At 39.7% G+C, this 18,167-nt stretch overlaps 1 protein-coding gene across 3 annotated transcripts in view; it reads right to left on the minus strand.

Moving 5' to 3' along the window:
* Window positions 1–326: 326 nt before the first annotated feature.
* slco1c1 (solute carrier organic anion transporter family, member 1C1) overlaps window positions 327–18,167 on the minus strand; it is a 73,424-nt gene continuing 55,583 nt past the window's right edge. For all 3 annotated transcript variants that reach the window (XM_073066131.1, XM_073066130.1, XM_073066132.1), the window contains 5 exons: window positions 17,358–17,523; window positions 12,206–12,384; window positions 7,784–7,848; window positions 5,472–5,589; window positions 327–1,532 (listed from right to left, as the gene is read on the minus strand). In XM_073066131.1, coding sequence (XP_072922232.1) covers window positions 1,307–1,532; window positions 5,472–5,589; window positions 7,784–7,848; window positions 12,206–12,384; window positions 17,358–17,523 — 754 coding nt within the window. In that variant the 3' untranslated portion in view covers window positions 327–1,306. The remainder of the gene's footprint in view (window positions 1,533–5,471; window positions 5,590–7,783; window positions 7,849–12,205; window positions 12,385–17,357; window positions 17,524–18,167) is intronic.

Consider the following 18,167-nt stretch of genomic DNA (forward strand, 5'->3'; position numbering starts at 1 on the left):
TATGGGGTAATTATCTGAACCTGGTGGCATGGGACCCAATGCTCCTGTGCCTCCCTATGGGATTCACTACCTATATACTCACTAGAGGAAATTTACAGTAATCCACAAATCAGCCTTTTGGATTTGGGAGGAAACCAGATAACCTGGGGAATGTCCATGCAGCCACAGGGTGAATGAGCAAACTTCCAGTCAGCACCAGAGGTCAGATTCAAATCCCAACGCTTGAGCTGCGAGATTTTAACCACTGCTCCATTCTGCCATTACTGTGTTTCTAAACTACAAGGATCGAAGATTTTGTACTGAAAATAAGTACTGATAAAGAAGCATCACTTTAAATATCTTTATTTTTTGAATTAAGAACAATGCAAAGACAAATACTTAAAACAACAGGTTGAAAACAATGCTATCATCTTCTCCTGCTATCTGGAAAAAGGCAGAATGTATCACAAGCCTGGCAATAAATGTTGTTGAGGATAGAATTAGATGTAGAGAAGTCAAAGATTAAAAGCACCGCAGCAATCCAGTAAACTGGATTTTGTGCAGAATAAACTGCCATTATTGAATTGATGAAAAACAGATGAACAGGCACTCAAGGAGTGAGCAACACAACCTCATATCGAAGGCTCACGGTGGTAAGGAAAGGCATTAAATATTCTTATTTTTGATCTACCCAGCAGCCTGTGCCCAACAACTGAAACATTAGATCAAAATAAGACAAGTGTTCAACACGTGTACAGAAACAGGGTGTGCCAAAATAAGAACAAAACTGCTGAAATTTCTCAGGCAGTATCTGAGCAAAGAATAATTGAGCTAAGGTTTCAGGGAATATCCTTCAGCTGAATGTTGCCACAAAACAGGCTTGTTGTGAATCCTTGTCCTATTTTCTACCAAGTGCATTGCAGTACAAGGGGCAGCAAGAGTCACCTTAATGTGGCTGAAGAGGGGCAGACCCCATTTTCAATCAATGCTCAGGCTAAAAGAATATATAAAATTCACTTAAGAGTTATTGTTCCATAGATACAATAAATCTTCTTTGAAAATAAAACTCATCCAAATATCCTGCTTGATATTTTATTTTAAACTTTTTTTGAGTTTTCAAATGATTACAGAAAGAAAAAATATATTGACAACTTTTTGACTCCCTCATATTTAAAGCTGAGTTAAAGTATTATTTCATATAATTCTTCAATTCTTAAAACATAATATACTTCAATTCTATAATCAGCAAAAATAAAAACATTTTGCTTCTAAAATGTTTAACTTGAAAACTTATCATTTCGTTTTGCACTAAGGAATGAAGTTCATTTTAGAAATGCGACTCCTTTTCTGTGTCACTGATATCTACTTTGGCTGGAAAATCTCCATTACCAGGCCCACTGTCCTTGTCCTGAAAAGGCATGACTTCCATATTACATTTAGGTGCTGCATGTTGGTCCTTGGCTTGAAATCGTTTCTTTACTAGTGTCAGAATGCCAAAGAACACAATTATACCCAATCCACGCAAAACTACCTGTAATCCCAAGTAGATGTTCCTGTATGGAATGAGATGAGAATCAATGCATTAAAAATCTGGCTGTTCCTCTCATTTAGGACAACAGCTAACACACAAAGAAATAACGCTTGCTGCTTCTGTCTATGATCTAGCCTCAATAACTAGTTTCAGCTAGTGTCCTAGAATCAGAGATACAGGATCTTCGACCCATCAAGTCTGTACTAGTCATCAGCAAACCATTTTACTCTAATCCTACATCTGTCCCACATTTAACTTTCCTCAGATTCTCATCAAATCCACCAGTTTTCATGACTAAACAGGAGCAATTTAGTGGCATGTAGGATAGAGGATTTCCACTTCATACAAAACCAATATCAAACCTGGGACAAGGAGTGCTTAAGCATTGCTGCAGTAGCCATTACAGCACTTGCACACAAATGGTTACTTTTGTGCTAAAATACCCTTGCCATACAATGCATTCATACATAAGACAATCTGAATGAATCACAGACAGAAATTCAGCTGGGACGGGAGGAGCACAGACTGGAAGCCATACTATAAGATCATTGGTATTAAACTCCTAAGTGTATCAGGTTGCAAGATCTACAGGAAAGGTACGGGGAAAGATAGAGTGCATTGCATGCGGCAGGTTTTGGATTTGGTTTATTATTAGCACATGTACAGAGGTACAGTGAAAAGCTTATCTTGTATACTGTTCATATATAAATTCATTACAGTGCATTGAGGTAGTACAAGATAAACCAATAACAGAGAGTGTAACAGATACAGAGAAAGTGCAGGTAGGCAATAAAGTGCACATTCATAATGAGGTAGATTGTGAAATCAGGAGACCATTATTATTGTACTAGGGAACCATTCAATACTCCTAGGATGATGGAGTAGAAGCTGTCCTTGAGCCTAGTGCTTTCAGGCTTTTATATCTTCTGCCCAATGCGAGAAGGCAGAAGAGAGAACATCCAGGTGAGTGAAGTGTTTGATTATGCTGAGGCAGTGAGGAGTGTAGACAGAGTCCATGGAGAGGAGCCTGGTTTTTGCGATGTGCTGATCTGAGTTGACAAGATTCTATAGTTTCTTGCCATCTTGGGCAAAGCAGTTGCCATATCAAGCAATGATGTGTACAGATAGAATGTTTTATATGGTCATCATCATCATCATGTCATATGTCATATGACGTAGGCAATCATGGTCTATGGCCTTCTACAGAAGAGGTTTGCCACTTATAGGGGTAAACAGGTAATGGATATATCTATTAAATTAATTCCAAGTCTATAGTGGGAGTTATGTAAAAGGATACTAGATAACAAGCATAAAGGGGCAAAATATATACAAGTGAAAATTCAAATGTAAAGATAGGGTGACTTTAATAGGGTTTTTAACCTGCTATTCAGATTGGTATAAACAGACTGACCAGGACAATACTGCAAATGCATTACTTGTGAACACTTTTCTGCACCAAAAGGCTCCAGAATAATAAACTCCATTAGATTCAGTTTCTAGCCCAACAGAGAATGAACGTTATTTGCTGGGCTGTGTTCAGGTTCAATTAGAACAAAAAAAAAGAGAAATAACCAAAGCTCTAAATTTGGGGCAGGCTGATTCTAACTAATGAGACAGACTAGACAAATCTATTGATAGTCACAGTCCAGTTTATTTCAAATGCACAAGTACATACTGTATATGTACAGATGCAAAGAAAAACTGGCAACAGCATCACTGCCACAAAGCATCAGATAAGCCACATTCATAAGAAAAAATATTAAACAAAGTATATGCAATATTTACAAGAAAGAGCACATTGAAACGAAGCCCATTTTAGTGCAAGTGTTCATACTGTTGCTAATCTGTAGTTAATAGAGTTTGGCCGGTTGGTTCAAGAACTGAACAGTTGAAGGGAAATAGAATTTTTTGAGTTCAGCACATCAAATCAATAGAAAAATTTCAAAACTTGTCAACAATTTACTAAAAATTAAAAACCAAAATTGTGAGGGTGATAAAGTATTCATCCCCTTTGTAATTACAACACTAACTTTCATCAGGTGCAATACTGTATATTACCTTACCAACTCATCCAATTTTTTGCTGTGGAAAATTGGAGGATCACCTGAACAAATACTCCCTTTCTCTATAAGGTCCAACAGTCTGGTAGAATTTCAACAGACCAAACCACAATGAAGAGAAAAGAGCATTCAAGGCAAGTCAGGGAAATAATAATAGAGAAGAATAAATTTGGGAGAGGGTACAAGACTATCCTTAGGCACTGAACATACCTCAGAGCTCAGTGCAGACCATTGCGAAAAAGTGGGGAAAATTATGAAACCACAGGCACACTGCCTAGATTAGACCACCCCCCTTAAATTTGTCGCTGGAGAGGAATGGCACCTGCAAGAGAGGTTACTGTGACACCAACAGTCACTCTGAATGAGCTGCAGAAGTCAACGGCTGCAATTGGAGATGAAGTTCATGGCTCCACAATCTCTAAGGCCTTTTATAAAAAGTGTATTTATGGAAGAGTGGCAAGGAAGAAGCCCTGGCATTAAAAAAAAACATATCCTTGCCCATAAAGATTTGCAAAGCATCACAAAAGATACTGTTAAAATGGGAAAGAATGCCTTGTGGTCAGATGAGATTAAAGTGGAGCTTTTTGGCCTCAACAATTAAGCGGTACTTGTAGCGTGAATCTAATGCTGTGCATCAGCCAGGTAACTCCATCCTTACTGTAAAGCATGGTGGAGGTAGGTAGCATCATGAAATGGAGATGCTTTTCAGCAGCAGAGACTGGAAATCTGGTCAGGATTGATGGGAAGATGAATGCTGCAAAATACAGAGATCCTGGATAAAAACCAGCTCGTCTCTGTCAGTAAACTTACACTGGGGAGGGAGTCTGCCTTTCAGCAGGACAATGACTCAACACACACCGGCAGGGCAACCATGGAGTGGCTTCAGATGAAGAAAATTGACATTGTTGAGTAGCCCAGTCAGAGTCCCAACCTTAACCCAATTGACAATCTCTGGCAAGACCACAAGATTGCTGTCCACTGCCACTCCACAACTAACCTGGCAGAGCTTGAGCAATTTTGCAAGGAGAAATGGACAAATCTTGCTCTATTACATTGCGCAAAGACTTATCCAAAAAGACTTCTGGCTATAATAGCTACGAGAGTTAGTTCAACTAAGTACTGAGCAAAATGGAAAGAATACTTTTGAATTCCAAAGCCATGTTGGCCCTTAATGTGATAGAGCAACAAAAGAATCAAAAGGGCAGTTGGTGAGCAAGTGACAGATATTGAATTACAAAGATTTGGGAAAATAAGGTGGGGGGGGGGGTGGATCTAATAGAATTTTTCTTCTAGTAGAAGTTTCCAGAAGAAGTTGCAGAGATTAGTGGACGCAGCCCAATACATCACAAGAAAATCCATTCCCATCACCTGTGGTAACTACACAAGGCACCACCTCAAGGAGGAATTATCCAAAGATCAGCACGGTCCAGACCATGCCAATGTCTGACAGTTACCATTAGGCAGGAGATAGAGAAGCAGGAAGTCCTACAATACTCGATTCAAGAACAGCTCCTTCCCTTCAACCAATCAGTTCTCAAACCAACTGGAACAAGCCAAATCACTACAGTGTAGCAACACTGTGACCATTTTTCAGTACAATGGACTTCTTCTAACTGTTCTTTCTTATAAGAATTAAATTTACATTTTCTCTTATGAATTATACCTTTCTGACATTATGTGTCAGTGATGCTACTGCAAGTAAGTTCTTACTGCATCTGTGCATATGATCATAAATTCAACTTTGATTTAGGTACAGATTGGATCTAAAGGGCTCCCTAAATTTTACGATAAATAACCCAGTTAGAGGCCAGTTTATCTTACCTGATTGAAATTCCTTTCCCTTGCTATTGATTCTTTTATAAAGACTTGTGTCAACTCAGAGCAGGCAAAAATAAACTTACCTGAAAGCAATAGAGTCATAAATTCTGCAGGCCCCTCGCCCCCCGCACTTCTTTGCCCCCCACTTCAGACAAGTTCTGTCCATCAAAGCTCCAAAGTAAACGGGAGCTGGGATTCCAGCTGGAAGAGGGGAGAGGTAGATGCTCATCAATAGTTAATCTTGCAACCATTTACACAATTATGTTAAATTGCTTCAATTTCACAATCACAGATCCACATTATCCCTGCACACATCTTGCTCTGTTGGGTCCACGTTATTTTTAAAAGCATATTTAAATGCATTATGCACAAGATGCCAGAGGCTTGAAATCATTTTTACATGGCTTGTTTGTGTTTACCTAATGGAATATAGTGCGCTTGAACACAAATTGTTTCACACATCATGGGAAATGGGAACATTCAGCCGAGCAACTTTTAGTCAGCACCTCTTTATCCTCCCACTCTAATGATCTTGTAAGAGCATAGCCTCAGATTTAATCATTCCCTTTGCTACTTGTGGGTTACTTTGCTGAGAAATAATGTTAGCTATGCTCTGGGCTACCTGGAGTCTTAATATGTGGATAAAAGGAAGGGAACATGGCCTATGAGGAGCAAACACCAACCAAGGCCAACCGAGCTTACTTATCTCTTGAAATTCTATGGAGTGGCGGTGGTTATACTGTTGACTCTGTGCAACTTTAAACAAAGGAAATTTATACCCTGGAAATGACTTCAATTTGGCATAGTTTCAAGGTGTGAAGGGGGAAGTTTAAAGTGTATTTTGAAAGTGTTTAGAAGAATGAGAGGTGATCTCATGGAAACCTATTGAAAGGATTAGATGGAGTGGACATGCAGAAGATGTTTCCAATAGTGGGGCAGTCTAGGACCTGGAGGGCACAGCCTCAGAATGGTTGGATGTCCCCTGGTAGAGAGATAAGGAGGAATTTCTTTAACCTGGTAACAAAACTGTGGAATTCAATGTTATAGATGGCTGTGAAGGCAAAATGATTAGGTATATTTAAAGCACAAGTTGTTAGCTATTTAATTAATAAAGGGCATCAAATGTTATCAGTAGAAAGCAAGAAAACTGAGTTGAGAATGAAAATAAAATGGTCATGATGGAATGCCAGAGCAGATTTGATGGGTTGAATGGCATAACTCTGCTCCTATGTCTGATGGTATATATAGGCCACACACTAACACAGAGTGGTACATGGTTAGAACTTGCTGCAGGTGTGCTAGTGGAAGTAGGGATATGTAGAGCAGATATGGACAGGCAGAAGGATGAGCCTAATTTGGCATCATGCCCAGCACAATATTGCAGGCCAAATGGCCTGTTCTTGTGCTATCAGGTGTGATGAATCATAGATATATCTCTGTTCACCTGCACTCAAATCCTGAGCTGTAGTTTCACTAAGGAGAGAAAAAAAAGTTAACAAAGTTGCCTAGACACTATTGGATGGTGAGGCCTCGTATAGGTCAGCCATGATCAAACTGGATGACAGGGCAGGCCTGAGGGTCCTGTTGACTTACTCATGTTCCTGTTTCCTTATATTATGTCACTGTACCTCTGCAGTGGTTTGCACACCATCCCTCAGGTATTCTATCAAACCTTTTTTTGTCATCGTGGAAGTGGAGAACGGGTTTCTAAATCTGGCGGGAACAAAGGATATTGGAAATGGAGAGGGTGGAGCACCGCAGGGAGGGATGTGGGACAGATAGCAGAATGCTGGTGGGGTTGGGGGTGGCATGGCTGTAGACATAGCCAGCCTGAAGTACCGGACAAGGTAATTTGATTCCAAACAATTGGTTTATTGTTCATTACAAAATGTCTCTCGTGCTTCCCGCTCCCTCCCCTCTGCCTTTTCCTTTTCCCAACTAAGTACCCCCTCTCCATGCTCCCTTCCCACTCTCAGTCCACAGTAGTGACCCATATCAGAATCAAGTTTGCATCACTCACATATGTGGTGAAATTTGTTTTTTTTTGTGTCAGCTGTACAGTGCAATACACAAAATTACTACAGTACTGTGCAGAAGTCTTTGGCACCCTAGGTATACAGAAATACTCCCAATGACCTAACAACCCCCTCCACCAGACTTCTGGGATAGAGAGTGCCAGAGATTCATCATTCTGTGAGAAGTTGTTTCTGTGCAGTACAGTTTTAATCTTGTAACTATGTCTCCTTGTTCAAGATTCTCTCATTGAAATTGACATTTAATTTCTAGCTGCATCTTTTGGAGACAGTAAAGAATTTTATGAAGGGAGGAAATTACTGCATTATAGTTCCATTCTTGAAAAATTAATAATCTTAAGAAGGAAAATAAAGTGACTCACCAAGTGATCTCATTATCAAGGTTTGTACACCTATTGCCAATGATTTTAGCTCTGGTTCAGTGCATCTAGTGTCAAAAGTAAACATTGTTATCAACATTAAAAAATGCACAGAAACAAAACAACTGCACATTACCTTAACTAACCAAACCTCCTCATAATGTGGGCAGAAGTGGAGGCTTGGATACAGGAACATTATCCACACTCAAATAACAAAAATGTTAGACTCTATTCAATTGAGAGGAAATTGAAACTACTAAAGGCATAATTGACTGGGAAGAAGAATGATAGTAAAATTTGTCAGCTGTGCTAAACGATCTTACAGTCAGCAAGATAGACTTTACTGATAGAAAATACAACAGTAAAATACAAGGATAGGCTTTTTGACCTACAATGTTGTGCTAAACTAAGTTAATAATGCCTGATTATACTAATCTGCTTTGTCTGCACATACTCTTCATCCCTTCATTCTCTAAACATTCTCCTGCCTATCTAGGAGCAATTTAAATACCCCTATCATATCTGTTCCACCACCACCCCGGCAGTACATTCCAAGCACCACACCACTCTGTGCTGTCCCACACATCTCTTTTAAACTTTCAGCTCTCACCTTAAATATAAGCTCTCTAGTACTAAGCATTTCTACCACTGACTCATCTCTCTCACAATTTTCTATACTTCTCTCAGGTCTCCCTTCAGTCTCTGCTGCTCCAGAGGAGACAATGCTAGTTTGTCCAAACTCGCCTTAGAGACCACGTCCTTCAATCCAGGCAGTATCCTAGTAATTTTTTTCTGAAAGACAGGCAAGATTTTCCAATACATCCCATATGCAAAGTACCTCCAGGGAGACAAGGAGCTATTTTATTGATGCACCATCAATAACTCACTCTGAGACGTAAAGGCAAGATATCGGCTTTTATTGACTGGAAGAAGGAACAAGCAGTGAGTGACCACCATACTACATCCTGGAGACAGAGAGGCCGGGCTCAGACCTCCATCACCTTTATACAGGGGTCTGTGGGAGGAGCCACAGGAGCAGTCATCAGGGGGCGTGTCCAGACAGGTATATGTAATTCACCACATTTATCAAGCAAACCTTCTGAAATGGAGGCAGTTTACACAGAAGCATGGATCACAAAACTGGCTCTCCACCCTCATAGCAAATGTATGATGTCCTCATCTACACATTCTTCTAAATTTTCCTTAGAATGTTAATTGTGACCAAAGACTGCAAGAGATTAATTTAGAACAGTAAGGATCAGATTACACAAAGGACAGTTTAATCATAAATGTTCATAATTATTGTTATTAACTAACAGGACCTGGTGTCTGAATCTTTGTTGAGTTTGATGCATGGGGTTAGTACACCTTAAGAACATAATTAAGAGTTTATTCCACGATTCAATAAGATCACTGCTAATCTGATCATTGGCCCAATTCCCTTTTTTCAAAAATCTAGTAATCTTAGCATTGGGTATGGTTAGTGAGCTCATTTTTAAACTTGTAACTATGCACCCTTGCTTGAGATTTTCCACTTGTAGAATCTATATTTCAAGGAACTGAAATATGCATAGTTACAAGGCTAAAACCGAGGTCATTAGTTATCCTCAGGGCCGAGATTACTAGATATTTTAAATGATTAAAGAATTAGGTCAATGACCAGTTTGGTCATTTCAAGATCATTTTCAGATCTCCGGTGTATAGAATTCTGAAGACTTGCGATTCTCATAATCTCTGACTTAAATTCAAACTCCTTTATTACAAAACCACACCCCTGTATTCTAGATTCTGCTGTTGGAAGAAACATCCACAGGACTTCTACTCTGTGAAGCTCCCTCAGCAAGGTGGGCCTAAGGACCTGTTTCTATGCTGTATGTCTCCATAACACTCACTAAGTTGAAATTCAGTGCTTTTTTTTTACTTCTTCCATTTGTGCTTTTCCTCTCCCCAACCAGCCATCATGTCAGGGAGCTGCAGAGAACAATCGATTTACTGAGTCAAAGTGAACAATAAAATGTCAAACTCTTTTTTCTACAATTTGTCACTAAGCACTGTATGATTTCCACAGAAGGCTTGCGCTGAGCCATCGCTGTAGGTTGCCTGATTAAATTAGGTTTAAAGCCATTTGTTACAGTGATGGCTCATATCAATTGTCCTCTACAATGGCTGTGTTATTCTGAGCAATGATAACATTTTAAAAAATTAACAAGTCATTTAAGCTGTTCAATTCATCTGGCCTCTTTGCATGCTGAAATCATTATGCCTCCACTGTAGTCACATTACTCAGCTCAGATCTCTACAGTTTTGCTATCTCCTCTCTCTTCCCTATTCCAATACAGACCTTCATTAAAATTATAACATTTAAAGGACACATTAGGAAAGGTTTAGAATATGCGCCAAATGGAACAAAGCTAAATGGGAATCTTGGATCAAGATTTGGGCAGAAGGGCCTGTTTTCAGCTGGCATGATTCTAATCAAATATTGGGGCATTCTTTCAATACCTGGGAAGAATTGTATCTAATTACTGCAGCATCTACCAACCATGTATATCAAGGAATGAGATGGATTAGCAATAGCTCAGAGCATGGGACCATTGGAGATTATTGTTAGAAGCATAAAAGTGAGTGGTCTAGACAAGATAAATGGAAAGAACTTGCTTTTTTCAGCCATGGTCTCAGAAACCAAGAGGTATAGATTTCAACCAGAAGGAATAACAAGGGTGGAAGCCTGAAAGGAGAAATGAGGGGTAGAAAGCTATTCAGTCTGAAGTTCACTGCCTGTAAGGATGATAGATGCAAAAACTGTCTTCACACGATTCAGAGGAGGGCACATCTGAAAGGATAATTAACATTTCAGCAAGATGGGCCTTGTCTAAAGAACACTTTCAACAGGTGCTTCTTGACCCATTGAGTTCATCCAGCAGCTTGTTTTTGTTTTGGTAAACTGGAGAAAATCTGAACTTGTTCAGTTTACCCAGTAGCTTATAAAGCTTAAATTAATATTCACCACCTACGTCCAGTGATTTTACTTTGCAATCATTGCTTATGCATCCGATAGCAGGAGTCAGCATACAGTACGGAGAACATTTGCACATTTCTTTGTCGGGAGTTGGTGCTGATACCTTCCAGCCTTCGTGTAATGCTAGGTTCCTTTGTGTAAATCCAATTAGTCCTGCAACATTGCACCACTTTCTAAACTTTGCAAACACTGATATTAAACTCCTGAGTTACTGACCCCAAAAATATTTAATGAATTTAGTGAAGGTATCAAGGCATGAGGATAATATATTGCCATTTGGAAATTGGAGGAAAAAAATAAAATCTTTTTAAAGTCGAGGTTGAAATGTTCTTTATTAGTAAGGGGCTCAAAGGTTATGGGGAGAAGGCAAAAGAACGGCGTTGAGAGGGATAATATATCAACCACAATCAAGTGGCAGAGGAGACCTGATGGGCCAAATATCCTAATGCTACTCCTCTGTCTTATGGATTTATTTTATGATGAACTGCTATTGACATAAAAGGTCAACAGTGTTTACCTCCACAAACTAAGTGAGCATTTCCAGTTCCCCAGCACCCAAAGTATTTTGCTTAGATATTCAAAATTACTACAGCAAGGTACGACAAGCTCTTATGTGGGAGTGAGGATTATCTACCGGTCGAAAGCCACTTCTGTCATTTGATTGTGATTGGTGTGTTTGAAATCTGTAGCAGCTCTTCCCATTGGTTACCTTGTGTGCCACATGTCTGGTTTCAAACATCCCAGGTACAAAGAATAGCCCGGGTGGGAGGTTTACTCTTTTTTTTTGCCTCTTTGTGTCTTTGGGGCACGCAGTACAGAACCCTCGGGAAGGCATGCTCAATGTGGACATAACTATGTATCTGTTTGTTGAATATTTAGTTTTGTAGTTTGTGTTACTTGGGGGAATTTAAATGTTCGGTCAAATTTTTTACTGTTTGTAAATAAATGATTAATTCAGTATATTTATTCACAGTCATTGTTTTCTGCCTCACTTGCCAGACATGTGAACCTGCTTCAACATTACACAATCTTAATGAATTTCCCAAAATAACTGGGATATATAATAGACTGTTAGTGGAATTTTACCACTGATATCAACATTTCATAGATTGACAAGCCTGTATCCATTATAAACACAAAAGATTCTGCAGATGCTGACAATCTACAGCAGCACTCAAAATAGCAGAGTATCTCAGCAGGTCAGGTAGCACCTATGCAGAGGAATAAACAGTCGATATTTTTGAGACGAGACCCTACATCAGGTCTCAGCCCGAAACGTCAACTCTTTATTTCCTTCCATAGATGCTGCCCGACCTGCTGAGCTCCTCCAGCATTTTGCATGTGGCCTTTATTTATTATAATCATGGGTGTAGATGTAGTCTGTCCAATAAAAAGTAAGCCTTTACCTGAGTAAGATCATGAATCCGGGAACAGAGCCTAAGGAGAAACTAAAAGCACTCAGCACATTAAATACCATGTAGTAGAAGAAATATTTTTCACATTCGACTGGTTTAGGGCATTGTCCTAGAAGGGCTGAAGAATTTGTGGCCATCAGAGTTGAAATACAGCTGCAGTTGTGGAACTCCTAAATAAAGAGACAAACCACAATATATAGACTCCAGCCAGATATGAGGGACTGTAACATTTCTAGCCATGCTATGGAATTAAAGAGCAAAGGAGACATACAAGAATATTTTTGTTCTGTGCTGACTTCCACTCATTGGGGCGGGGTTGTGGGGTTCACAAGAATGCTGTAAAATGGTAACACCAATATTATGGCCTAGTTTATTTCTTCAGATTTTATTTACAGTGAGTCAAATGATGTGAGCAAAGGTGTTAATTAACTATTACTTCATTACACTAGGTCTAGAGTTAACCCATTATTGAGAATTGCCAGATTAGTTACAAAGCGCAAGATGAAGAATTATTGCAACAAAGAATTCAGGAAAAAATTTGTTCTTGAAGACATACAGTGGTTTCAGTATAAGCTCATCCTTATTACAATGCTATCAGTGCCAACATACACTCAGTGGCTAGGTACACCTGTACACTTACTAATGCAAACATCTAACCAGCCAATCATTTGGCAGCAACTCAATGCATAAAAGCATGCAGCCATGGTCAAGAGATTCAGTTGTTGTTCAGACCAAACACCAGAATAGGAAAGAAATGTGATCTAAGTGATCTTGACAGTGGAATGATTGTTGGTGCCAGATGGGGTAGTTTGAATATTTCTAAAATGATTTTTGTGTACATGGTCTCGAGTTTACAGAGAATGGAGTAAAAAAAACAAAAATACATCCAGGGAGTGGCAGTTCTGAGGGGGAAGATGCCTCGTTAATGATAGAGGTCAGAGGAATATGGCCAGACTGGTACAAGCTGACAATAAATCAAATATCCTCATCTTATGACAGTGGTGTGCAGAAGAGTGTATCTGAATGCACAGCTTCAAGTGAATGGGTTAGCACAGCAGAAGATCACAAACGTACACTCTGTGGCCATTTTCTTAGGTAGAGAAGGTACTTCATAAAGTGGCCACTGAGTGTATATGCCTTTTTGTACTCCTCTCTGAGATCCACCTTCTCCACTCCAAAGTAAACAAACCCAATCTATCTCCTCTCTCTTTTCACAAACAGTCCATTCGATACAGCATCCTGGTGAATCTCGTCTGCATCCTCTCCAGAGCAATCATAACCATATCAGTTCTTTGAGAGTGAATCTGAATGTGTTCGGTGCACACTATCACGGAGCAATCATATCTGCATTTAACATAGATATGACATAGGATGGGCTCCTCCTCTTCACTTTCCGTGCTGCTGACTTTATAAGAACTCCATTTTATATCCAATACATTCTTGCAATCAACCAAACCTGCGACCACTTGAATCTGAGCTTTTAGTGATGTGTTTCTCAAAATTATTTGTTTTCTCTGCTGGATTTCATCTTGCATGACCTTTTCAGAATAGCTGAACTCATTGGCAGTGTTACATACCCCGTAGGTATCTTGTGACTGTCTTATGACCATGATGTAATTGAGTATCTGGTGAGCATGATGTAGTGGTCTTGTGATGGTGGGGCAATGTATTTTCCCACCAGTGTGAGGTCACATGATGTGATTTTCCTGCCAGTGTGAGGTCACGTGATGTAATTTTCCCGCCAGTGTGATGGCCTGTTCCAACAGGTATAAAACGGGAAAAGCCTGCTGTGACGCAGGAGTTTTTGTTGGGGCGTCGTTTGAGTCATCCGTTACTCCGTTATGCTGCGTATTTGGTTTCATGACGCAGTTTTGTTTTAAAGTGGAGTTTTAATTTCTACTATAAGGTACATTGTCATTGTTCCGGCAGTTTTGAAAATCACTGCCAGTTATGTTTGATGTATCTTTGATTTAATGTTAAAGTCTAAGCATTGGAGAGTGAAGATTTATCGAAGTACGGAAACCCGAAGGATCGAGTAAAGTTGGTGTCATTGGCAGTTTAATACAAGATTGACCTTATTGGATCTTCATTCAGGAAATAGTAACCTGCATCCGAGATAACCCCTGCATTGTAAGAGCAGGAAAGGTTGGGCGCAGTGTTATTCACCAGGGAAAATGTCGGTTCTTTCAAGCCGTTTTTTTCCCCTTCATCGTGAGTCTTTCAGGGCAAGACATAATTCGGCTGGGATCAGCAGTAACGTTACGTCATCAAGGAATTCGTTACTTCAGGAAAGTCTCTCCTAATTGACTGTATACATCATTTGGACTTCAAACTGTTCACATTTATCGCTTTAAGAACTGTTTGAGTTGCCGTATAGCAGTTAACTTTTGGTCAAGTTAGTCGTTTGTTTACTTTTCATTTTTATTGAGCAGAGTTTAAATAAATGTTTGTTTATAAAAAAAACTGACTCAATTCTATATTCATTGTTGCCATATCGTAACAGTAGTTTTAATTAATTTTAACATGCACGTGTTTTGCATCAGGTGCATATTTTGCTTTATACTTTGATAATACTTGTTGCACTTGTTTGACTTGCGTACTTTAAATTCTAACTGAGGTTGAAATGAATGTTCCGTTCTGTCAGCTGGCACAATTTGTGATGCGCATATTAAATTCCAGGTGTAGACATTGTGATGGCCCCTGCCAGCTGTGACAATGTTGAAGCCCAGCCCCATAACCTTTGATGACCTGACTAGTCAACCTTTACTTTAAATACAGTCGGCTCTCATTATCCGCAGATTCCGCATGCACGGATTCAACCAACCGCAGATCAGGAAAACCCGGAAGTGCTCTTCCAGCACTCGTTGTTTGAGCATGTACAGACTACTTTTTCTTGTCATTATTCCCTAAACAACAGTATAACAACTATTTACAAAGCATTTACATTGTATTAGGTATGATAAGTAATCTAGAAATGACTTAAAAGTACAGGCTGTCCCTGGGTTATGAATGAGTTCCGTTCCTGAGTCCGTCTTTAAGTTGGATTTGAAGTTGGAACAGGTACATCCGGTATTATTTAGCGTCATTTAGTCAAAAATTTTTCTTAGTATATAGTACATATTTTACCTTTCTATGCATATAAAACACTTAAGAAACATACGTATTTCAATAATTAAACCACTGCGTTGCTTAGTAATAATTGTAGCTTTCATCAGGGCAGGGCCTTTCGCATGCTCCATTAAAATTGTTCTGATCGTTGACCGACTGTAGCTTAACACTTTTCCAATGACCGATGGCGTTTCACCTCTTTCCAAACGCTTTATTACTTCCACCTTATTTTCAATCGTGAACATTTTTGTGAACAGAAAATTCGCGGATTCAGAGCTGCGCCGGGTCCTAATGTCTACCGCACTGAACATGTTAAATAAAGTCCGGGGTTCCGCTGGGTCCTAAAAACCACCATACTGATTCAGGTTAAATATGGGACTTGAACATCCACGTTTTTTGGTATCCGTGGGGGGTCTCAGAACCAATCCCCCGTGGATAAGGAGGGCCGACTGTATACCGAAAGACTTGGCCTCCACTGCTGTCTGTGACAATTCCACAGATTCACCATGCTCTAGCTAAAGAAATTCCTCCTCATCTCTGTTCTAAATGGTGACCTTCTGTTCAGTCCTAGAATTCCCTCCTATAGGAAACATCCACTCCACATCCACTTAATCTCCTCATTAAACATTTGATAGGTTTCAATGAAGAACCCACTTATTCTTCAAAACTCCAGCAAGTGGAAGCCCAAAGCCATCAAATATTCCTCATACATTAACCCTTTCATTCCCGGGATCATTCTCATGAACCTCCTCTGGCTCCTCTCCAATGCCAGTGGATGCTTTCTCAGATAAGGGGCCCAGATATTCCAAGTGCAATATGCCAATGCCTTATAAAACTTTGGTTGTATTGCTAGCAGCAGTAGCCTCCCCCATAGGAAGAGACAAGCCATTTGGTCTCTCAAGCCTGTTATGTCCTTCAACAAGTTCACATTTTTGGAAGAATGAACTTCTCCATCCTCTACCTCACTGCCTCATGTTCACTTTCTGATGGGAACATAACCAAATTGCTTTACATAGCCATCAGTCTCCTCATCCTGATTAATTTTGGATTACATTTCCATTGATTAATACAAAGCATCAATTTTCATATTCAAAGATAGTTTATCAATCAACAATTGCCATTTTGTTGTACACCTTACTGCAGACTATTCATTCAATGAATAATATTACAAAAATGAAAATATTAGCACAACTACCTCAGCACTCTGAGGCATTTTCAATAAAACTAGTGCAAATTATTGAGTGGAATTCATTGTCACAGACAGCAGTGGAGGCCAAGTCTTTGGGTTTATTTAAAGTAGAGCTTGATGGGTACTTGACCAGTCAGGGCATCAAAGGTTATGCTGGCACAATGTCTACACCTGGAATTTAATATGCGCATCACAAATTGTGCCAGTTGACAGAACGGAACATTCATTTCAACCTCAGTTAGAATTTAAAGTATGCAAGTCAAACAAGTGCAACAAGTATTATCAAAGTATAAAGCCAAATATGCACCTGATGCAAGACATGTGCAGCTTAAAAATAATTGAAAATTACAAATGAGTTGAGCTATTCTAAAACTATTCCAAGTTGGAAAAGGTGAGTATAGAACACAAAAGCTGCAAGAAGATAGGTTTGGAGTAAACAAGATGACAATAATAAGAAGCCATGGTTAAAAGAATAAAGATATAAAAATAAAGAGTCAAAAAGTCAGGAGAATGGTTTTGAGGTGGATAATATATCAGCCATGATAGAATGGCCTATTTCTGCTCTTATGTCTTATAGTCTCAATGTCACCCATCTGCAGTATTGATATGATATAAAACTCACTCACAGAAAGAAAAAAAGCTAATATTGAAGATTTAACTGGACATTTAGATGCAAAATAGGAGTTGGGGGAATTTGGGACAAAGGCAGTTGAGTGGAATTAGGACAAGTTACCCTGCAAAGGGTGAATATCAACAAACCTATCCAACCTAATGTTTTGTTTTGGAACTCACTTGCATTTCTGAAGATGGGTTGTTAGTCACAACAATACAATGAAAAGCTCTTACTGTATTCTTCCCCACTCCAGAAGATGTCTTGCACCCAGCGAGACATGGTGTTACATATGTGATCCCATTTCCGGCACAAACGGGCTCCCACTGTGTCCGTGGGCAAGAACATGCTAAGTTACAGTCCTGGTACAGGCCAGCTCCGCCAAAGGAGATGTGGGGCTTGCTAGGAAACAATGCAAAGGTTCAATAAATCAAACAGGAAGAGGTGACTTGGCACTATTCAAAGAGTAAACAAGAAACATTTTATTCTTGGAGCCTATGGCAGACATCCACTCCCTCTACACTGATTTGCTCTATCACTGGCTCCCCTGTAGGATCCTAGGTACACAGCGGCTTGGTGGCAGATGAGGCAGTGATGTTACCTTGCTCACTCATAAAGGCTTGATGATGTCAGGAACATGAAAAGAATCTCCTTCCCTTCTTACCCCATCCCTTATTAATTAATTCCCCCTTTTTCCCTTCTCTGTCCCTCTCACAATCACGCCTTGCCTGCTCTCCATCTTCCTCTGGTGCTCCCCTCCCCCTTTCTTTCTCCCTAGGCCTCCCATCCCATGATCCTCTCCCTTCTCCAGCTCTGTATCCCTTTTGCCAATCAACTTTACAGCTCTTAGCTTCATTCCTCCCCTTCCTGTCTTCTCCTATCATTTGAGATCTCCCTCAACCCTCCCACTTTCAAATCTCTTACTATCTTTTCTTTCAGTTAGTCCTGACGAAGTGTCTCAGCCCGAAATGTCGACTGTACTTCTTCCTATAGATGCTGCCTGGCCTGTTGCATTCCACCAGCATTCTGTGTGCGTTGCAAGAGTT

The sequence above is a fragment of the Hemitrygon akajei genome, chromosome 14, assembly GCF_048418815.1.
Source record: "Hemitrygon akajei chromosome 14, sHemAka1.3, whole genome shotgun sequence".
NCBI lineage: Eukaryota > Metazoa > Chordata > Chondrichthyes > Myliobatiformes > Dasyatidae > Hemitrygon > Hemitrygon akajei.